This window comes from Oncorhynchus mykiss, chromosome 25, assembly GCF_013265735.2.
Source record: "Oncorhynchus mykiss isolate Arlee chromosome 25, USDA_OmykA_1.1, whole genome shotgun sequence".
Classification (NCBI taxonomy): Eukaryota; Metazoa; Chordata; class Actinopteri; order Salmoniformes; family Salmonidae; genus Oncorhynchus; species Oncorhynchus mykiss.
Window position 1 is genome coordinate 44,998,789 of NC_048589.1, and position 9,210 is coordinate 45,007,998.

The following is a 9,210-nucleotide window of genomic DNA, read 5'->3' on the forward strand; positions in this document are numbered from 1 at the left end:
ATAGAGACACATTTTTTTTAAATCTCAAGTCCAAAATGCTGGAGTATAGAGACACATTTTTTTTTAAATCTCAAGTCCAAAATGCTGGAGTATAGAGACACATTTTTTTTTAAATCTCAAGTCCAAAATGCTGGAGTATAGAGACACATTTTTTTTAAAATCTCAAGTCCAAAATGCTGGAGTATAGAGACACATTTTTTTTTAAATCTCAAGTCCAAAATGCTGGAGTATAGAGACACATTTTATTTATGCTTCACTGTCCAAATAAATACAGAGCTCTGATTACACTGATTGTATCTTTACATAGTTATATCCATAACTGTAAGTGTCTTTATCTATATACCATTTACATTATTAATAAGCTCTAAATATTTAGTTTTTCCTGACTGAATCGGAAAAAAAGCAACTTCTCTGGTTGAAAACAGCCATTGATATGAGACGGAAACCTTTTTCTAGTGTAAAAATTGACTCAAGTGTAAATAGGATAATTTTGGTCATAAAGTCAGTCTCGTCCAAAACTGAGATTTACGAGATGATTAGGAAAACAAATTGTATGTCACGGAATTAAGGCTTTGCAATAGTTTTCCTTGCTTCTATTTCAATCATGTCCATATGCCCACAGCTGTAATGAATATGATGGGAGACAGAGTGCTGGTTTCAAGCACAGGGCGCAACAGGTGTTTTATTGGTAGAGGACCACAGGAGGAGGCAGGTAGCTGGGTCCAGGGGCAGGCAGAAGGTCATACACAGGAGGAGGCAGGTAGCTGGGTCCAGGGGCAGGCAGAAGGTCATACACAGGAGGAGGCAGGTAGCTGGGTCCAGGGGCAGGCAGAAGGTCATACACAGGAGGAGGCAGGTAGCTGGGTCCAGGGGCAGGCAGAAGGTCATACACAGGAGGAGGCAGGTAGCTGGGTCCAGGGGCAGGCAGAAGGTCATACACAGGAGGAGGCAGGTAGCTGGGTCCAGGGGCAGGCAGAAGGTCATACACAGGAGGAGGCAGGTAGCTGGGTCCAGGGGCAGGCAGAAGGTCATACACAGGAGGAGGCAGGTAGCTGGGTCCAGGGGCAGGCAGAAGGTCATACACAGGAGGAGGCAGGTAGCTGGGTCCAGGGGCAGGCAGAAGGTCATACACAGGAGGAGGCAGGTACAGTGCCTTGCGAAAGTATTCGGCCCCCTTGAACTTTGCAACCTTTTGCCACATTTCAGGCTTCAAACATAAAGATATAAAACTGTATTTTTTTGTGAAGAATCAACAACAAGTGGGACACAATCATGAAGTCGAACGACATTTATTGGATATTTCAAACTTTTTTAACAAATCAAAAACTGAAAAAGTGGGCGTGCAACATTATTGTATTTATATATTATGTTGTTATCTCGGTTTTCATTTGAATAATATTTTTATAGGTTGAGTGTTTGAATCGATTGGAAAGACAGCTTTGCATTTGAAGTCAACTTTGTTCGGAAGTTATCGGTGTCACAGAGAGATAAACCAATTGATTCTGTGTTTTTAGCTGAGATCTGGTGTGCGACAGCGGCAAAGTAGGTTTGACTTTGGATAGCCTATCTCCGGGGCTAGTTAGGGACAGTCAATAAATTACACAATGTAAATGGGACAATATTTAGTTTGTATTTGAATTTCTACAATTCATAGTAGGTTTGAGGTTTTTAAGTCATTGAAATGTTGAGCTATTTAAACTTGTTTATAATGTCCCATGTACATTGTGTAATTTACTGATGGTTCCTAATTAGCCCCATTGGGATATCCAAAGTCAAACCAAATTTACCACGGGCATTACGATCGGGTGGCGTGCAGCTGCGCTCTAAATTGATGATTAGTTGGGTGATGTTGTAACGTCTGCTTCCAGCCCTCACTCTCAAACACCTCGATCCCCTGAACGCAGCTCACTCTCCAACCCACACTCTCAAACACATACAGTGGGGCAAAAAGTATTTAGTCAGCCACCAATTGTGCAAGTTCTCCCACTTAAAAAGATGAGAGAGGCCTGTAATTTTCATCATAGGTACACTTCAACTATGACAGACAAAATGAGAAAAAAAATCCAGAAAATCATATTGTAGGATTTTTTATGAATTAATTTGCAAATTATGGTGGAAAATAAGTATTTGGTCAATAACAAAAGTTTATCTCAATACTTCGTTGAAGTTGAAGTGTACCTATGATGAAAATTACAGGCCTCTCTCATCTTTTTTAGTGGGAGAACTTGCACAATTACCCAATTACAAATACTTTTTTGCCACACTGTACATCTAGGTTATGTTGAACGGGTACAGAAGGGCAGTTGTTTTTCAGCAGTGGCCTTTCTGATGTGATGAGTGGCAACGCGCATGCCCCGCCCACCTGAGTATCTTGTCTTCTTCACAGTGGCCTTTATGATGTGATGAGTGGCAACGCGCATGCCCCGCCCACCTGAGTATCTTGTCTTCTTCACAGTGGCCTTTCTGATGTGATGAGTGGCAACACGCATGCCCCGCCCACCTGAGTATCTTGTCTTCTTCACAGTGGCCTTTATGATGTGATGAGTGGCAACGCGCATGCCCCGCCCACCTGAGTATCTTGTCTTCTCCACAGTGGCCTTTATGATGTGATGAGTGGCAACGCGCATGCCCCGCCCACCTGAGTATCTTGTCACGTCCATCCCACTGGATTGATTGCCTGTCGTTTCTTTCCCGTTAATGTACCACTAAGCAGAGCATGTGAGCGGAGTTGAGCCGTCTAAATGTTGTATTTTTGTGACGACCTGGACCTCCCTATTTTGAAGGCACAGTTAAAATACACATTTTCCTGTGTTTTTATAGGGTTGAACAGTTCTGGGAACTTTCCCCAAATTCCCAGGTTTCCTGTAAAGGAAAAGGTTTATGTTACAAACACTTAACACGGCTGCTGGTGAGGGAATAAGAATAATTGTGGTCCCTGACGGCTGTGTTGATGGGGCTGATGGTTGTGTAGATGGGGCTGACGGCTGTGTTGATGGGGCTGATGGTTGTGTTGATGGGGCTGATGGTTGTGTTGATGGGGCTGATGGTTGTGTTGATGGGGATGATGGCTGTGTTGATGGGGCTGACGGCTGTGTGGATGGGGCTGATGGTTGTGTTGATGGGGCTGATGGTTGTGTTGATGGGGATGATGGCTGTGTTGATGGGGCTGACGGCTGTGTGGATGGGGCTGACGGCTGTGTGGATGGGGCTGATGGTTGTGTTGATGGGGATGATTGGCTGTGTTGATGGGGCTGATGGCTGTGTTGATGGGGCTGACGGCTGTGTTGATGGGGCTGATGGTTGTGTTGATGGGGCTGATGGTTGTGTTGATGGTGCTGACGGCTGTGTGGATGGGGCTGATGGTTGTGTTGATGGGGCTGATGGTTGTGTTGATGGGTATGATTGGCTATGTTGATGGGGCTGATGGCTGTGTTGATGGGGCTGACGGCTGTGTGGATGGGGCTGATGGTTGTGTTGATGGGGATGATTGGCTGTGTTGATGGGGATGATGGCTGTGTTGATGGGGCTGACGGCTGTGTGGATGGGGCTGATGGCTGTGTTGATGGGGCTGATGGTTGTGTTGATGGGGCTGATGGTTGTGTAGATGGGGCTGACGGCTGTGTGGATGGGGCTGATGGTTGTGTTGATGGGGCTGATGGTTGTGTTGATGGGGATGATGGCTGTGTTGATGGGGCTGACGGCTGTGTGGATGGGGCTGATGGCTGTGTTATGATCTGCGTTCCAGGTGGATGGGGCACTAGGAGCTGAGGAGATGGTGGAGACTCTGACAGAGAGGAATCTAGACCTGGAGGAGAAAGTCAGAGAACTGAGAGAGACAGTCGTTGATCTGGTGAGACAGATACACCACAGACAAACTGGCACAGACACAGACCAACTAGGACAGACACACCACAGACCAACTAGGACAGACACAGACCAACTAGGACAGACACACCACAGACCAACTAGGACAGACACAGACCAACTAGGACAGACACACCACAGACCAACTGGGACAGACACAACACAGACCAACTGGGACAGACACAGACCAACTGGGACAGACACACCACAGACCAGCTGGGACAGACACATACCAACTGGGACAGACACAGACCAACTAGGACAGACACAGACCAACTAGGACAAACACACCACAGACAAACTAGGACAGACACAGACCTTCTAGGACAGACACACCACAGACCAACTGGGACAGACACAGATAAACTGGGACAGACACACCACAGACCAACTGGGACAGACGCAGACCAACTAGGACAGACACACCACAGACCAACTAGGACAGACACAACACAGACCAACTGGGACAGACGCAGACCAACTAGGACAGACACACCACAGACCAAGTAGGACAGACACAACACAGACCAACTGGGACAGACACACCACAGACCAACTAGGACAGACACACCACAGACCAACTAGGACAGACACACCACAGACCAACTAGGACAGACACAGACCTTCTAGGACAGACACACCACAGACCAACTAGGACAGACACAGACCAACTAGGACAGACACAGACCAACTAGGAAAGACACACCACAGACCAACTGGGACAGACACACCACAGACCAACTGGGACAGACACACCACAGACCAACTGGGACAGACACACCATAGACCAACTGGGACAGACACACCACAGACCAACTGGGACAGACACACCACAGACCAACTGGGACAGACACACCACAGACAAACTGGGACAGACACAGACCAACTGGGACAGACAGACCACAGACCAACTGGGACAGACACAGACCAACTAGGACAGACACACCACAGACCAACTGGGACAGACACAGACCAACTGGGCCAGACACAGACAAACTAGGACAGACACAACACAGACCAACTGGGACAGACACAGACCAACTAGGACAGACACACCACAGACCAACTGGGACAGACACACCACAGACCAACTGGGACAGACACACCACAGACCTTCTAGGACAGGCACACCACAGACCAACTAGGACAGACACACCACAGACCTTCTAGGACAGACACACCACAAACCAACTGGGACAGACACAGACCTTCTAGGACAGACAGACCACAGACCAACTGGGACAGACACAGACCAACTGGGACAGGTGTAGTAGACCTTACAGTGAAATGCTGAATACAACAGGTGTAGTAGACCTTACAGTGAAATGCTGAATACAACAGGTGTAGTAGACCTTACAGTGAAATGCTGAATACAACAGGTGTAGTAGACCTCACAGTGAAATGCTGAATACAACAGGTGTAGTAGACCTTACAGTGAAATGCTGAATACAACAGGTGTAGTAGACCTTACAGTGAAATGCTGAATACAACAGGTGTAGTAGACCTTACAGTGAAATGCTGAATACAACAGGTGTAGTAGACCTTACAGTTAAATGCTGAATACAACAGGTGTAGTAGACCTTACAGTGAAATGCTGAATACAACAGGTGTAGTAGACCTCACAGTGAAATGCTGAATACAACAGGTGTAGTAGACCTTACAGTGAAATGCTGAATACAACAGGTGTAGTAGACCTTACAGTGAAATGCTGAATACAACAGGTGTAGTAGACCTCACAGTGAAATGCTGAATACAACAGGTGTAGTAGACCTCACAGTGAAATGCTGAATACAACAGGTGTAGTAGACCTTACAGTGAAATGCTGAATACAACAGGTGTAGTAGACCTCACAGTGAAATGCTGAATACAACAGGTGTAGTAGACCTTACAGTGAAATGCTGAATACAACAGGTGTAGTAGACCTCACAGTGAAATGCTGAATACAACAGGTGTAGTAGACCTTACAGTGAAATGCTGAATACAACAGGTGTAGTAGACCTTACAGTGAAATGCTGAATACAACAGGTGTAGGTAGACCTCACAGTGAAATGCTGAATACAACAGGTGTAGTAGACCTCACAGTGAAATGCTGAATACAACAGGTGTAGTAGACCTTACAGTGAAATGCTGAATACAACAGGTGTAGTAGACCTCACAGTGAAATGCTGAATACAACAGGTGTAGTAGACCTCACAGTGAAATGCTGAATACAACAGGTGTAGTAGACCTCACAGTGAAATGCTGAATACAACAGGTGTAGTAGACCTCACAGTGAAATGCTGAATACAACAGGTGTAGTAGACCTCACAGTGAAATGCTGAATACAACAGGTGTAGTAGACCTTACAGTGAAATGCCGAATACAACAGGTGTAGTAGACCTTACTGTGAAATGCTGAATACAACAGGTGTAGTAGACCTCACAGTGAAATGCTGAATACAACAGGTGTAGTAGACCTCACAGTGAAATGCTGAATACAACAGGTGTAGTAGACCTCACAGTGAAATGCTGAATACAACAGGTGTAGTAGACCTTACAGTAAAATGCTGAATACAACAGGTGTAGTAGACCTTACAGTGAAATGCCGAATACAACAGGTGTAGTAGACCTTACAGTGAAATGCCGAATACAACAGGTGTAGTAGACCTTACAGTGAAATGCTGAATACAACAGGTGTAGGTAGACCTTACAGTGAAATGCTGAATACAACAGGTGTAGTAGACCTTACAGTGAAATGCTGAATACAACAGGTGTAGTAGACCTTACAGTGAAATGCTGAATACAACAGGTGTAGTAGACCTCACAGTGAAATGCTGAATACAACAGGTGTAGTAGACCTTACAGTGAAATGCTGAATACAACAGGTGTAGTAGACCTTACAGTGAAATGCTGAATACAACAGGTGTAGTAGACCTCACAGTGAAATGCTGAATACAACAGGTGTAGTAGACCTTACAGTGAAATGCTGAATACAACAGGTGTAGTAGACCTCACAGTGAAATGCTGAATACAACAGGTGTAGTAGACCTTACAGTGAAATGCTGAATACAACAGGTGTAGGTAGACCTTACAGTGAAATGCTGAATACAACAGGTGTAGGTAGACCTCACAGTGAAATGCTGAATAAAACAGGTGTAGGTAGACCTCACAGTGAAATGCTGAATACAACAGGTGTAGTAGACCTTACAGTGAAATGCTGAATACAACAGGTGTAGTAGACCTCACAGTGAAATGCTGAATACAACAGGTGTAGTAGACCTTACAGTGAAATGCTGAATACAACAGGTGTAGTAGACCTTACAGTGAAATGCTGAATACAACAGGTGTAGTAGACCTCACAGTGAAATGCTGAATACAACAGGTGTAGTAGACCTTACAGTGAAATGCTGAATACAACAGGTGTAGTAGACCTCACAGTGAAATGCTGAATACAACAGGTGTAGTAGACCTTACAGTGAAATGCTGAATACAACAGGTGTAGTAGACCTCACAGTGAAATGCTGAATACAACAGGTGTAGTAGACCTCACAGTGAAATGCTGAATACAACAGGTGTAGTAGACCTCACAGTGAAATGCTGAATACAACAGGTGTAGTAGACCTCACAGTGAAATGCTGAATACAACAGGTGTAGTAGACCTTACAGTGAAATGCTGAATACAACAGGTGTAGTAGACCTCACAGTGAAATGCTGAATACAACAGGTGTAGTAGACCTCACAGTGAAATGCTGAATACAACAGGTGTAGTAGACCTTACAGTGAAATGCTGAATACAACAGGTGTAGTAGACCTTACAGTGAAATGCTGAATACAACAGGTGTAGTAGACCTTACAGTGAAATGCTGAATACAACAGGTGTAGTAGACCTCACAGTGAAATGCTGAATACAACAGGTGTAGTAGACCTTACAGTGAAATGCTGAATACAACAGGTGTAGTAGACCTCACAGTGAAATGCTGAATACAACAGGTGTAGTAGACCTTACAGTGAAATGCTGAATACAACAGGTGTAGTAGACCTCACAGTGAAATGCTGAATACAACAGGTGTAGTAGACCTCACAGTGAAATGCTGAATACAACAGGTGTAGTAGACCTCACAGTGAAATGCTGAATACAACAGGTGTAGTAGACCTTACAGTGAAATGCTGAATACAACAGGTGTAGTAGACCTTACAGTGAAATGCTGAATACAACAGGTGTAGTAGACCTCACAGTGAAATGCTGACTTACGAGCCCCTTAACCAACAATACAGTTTAACCAACAATATGGGGTCTGTACACAGCGTAGTACCTTCACTGATGTGTTTATTTTTTGCTCTACAAAAACAAAACGTAAGCGTGACCTTGTGCTCTGTGATTGGTCCGTTTCTACAGGAAGCCATCAACGAAATGAATGATGAACTTCAGGAGAACGCCAGAGAGACGGAGCTGGAGCTCAGAGAGATGCTGGATCTGGGCGGAGGCAGGGTCAGGGAGGCGGAGAAACGGGTGGAAGCTGCTCAGGAGACCGTAGCTGACTATCAACAGACCATCAAGAAGTACCGTGAGCTGACCGCTCACCTGCAGGAAGTGAACAGAGAGCTGACCAGCCAGCAGGAAGCCACAGCTGAGCAGCAGCAGCAGCCTCCAGCTGAGATGTTTGACTTCAAGATCAAGTTTGCTGAGACTAAGGCCTATGCCAAGGTGAGATGTACACAGTTCCCTAGTTCCCTGTGCACTTTCAGAATAGCAGCGCTAAAATACACAGGGGAAAATAATCTTGGTTTAGTCTTATAAAAAGGTGAGCTGTACACAGTGTACCTGGTCAACAGTGTCCCGTGCACAACAGTACCATGACTACCTGTCCACAACATTACCATGACTACCTGTCCACAACAGTACCATGACTACCTGTCCACAACAGTACCATGACTACCTGTCCACAACAGTACCATGACTACCTGTCCACAACATTACCATGACTACCTGTCCACAACAGTACCATGACTACCTGTCCACAACAGTACCATGACTACGTGTCCACAACATTACCATGACTACCTGTCCACAACATTATCATGACTACCTGTCCACAACAGTACCATGACTACCTGTCCACAACAGTACCATGACTACCTGTCCACAACATTACCATGACTACCTGTCCACAACAGTACCATGACTACCTGTCCACAACAGTACCATGACTACCTGTCCGCAACAGTACCATGACTACCTGTCCACAACATTACCATGACTACCTGTCCACAACAGTACCATGACTACCTGTCCACAACAGTACCATGACTACCTGTCCACAACATTACCATGACTACCTGTCCACAACATTATCATGACTACCTGTCC

General features: G+C 45.3%; 1 protein-coding gene across 5 annotated transcripts in view; it reads left to right on the forward strand.

The window, feature by feature from the left end:
• The window catches only part of dctn1b (dynactin 1b), a 121,742-nt gene that overhangs the window by 76,854 nt on the left and 35,678 nt on the right, over nt 1–9,210 (forward strand). For all 5 annotated transcript variants that reach the window (XM_036963094.1, XM_036963095.1, XM_036963096.1 and 2 more), the window contains 2 exons: nt 3,746–3,850; nt 8,239–8,547. In XM_036963094.1, the coding sequence (XP_036818989.1) occupies nt 3,746–3,850; nt 8,239–8,547 (414 nt within the window). The remainder of the gene's footprint in view (nt 1–3,745; nt 3,851–8,238; nt 8,548–9,210) is intronic.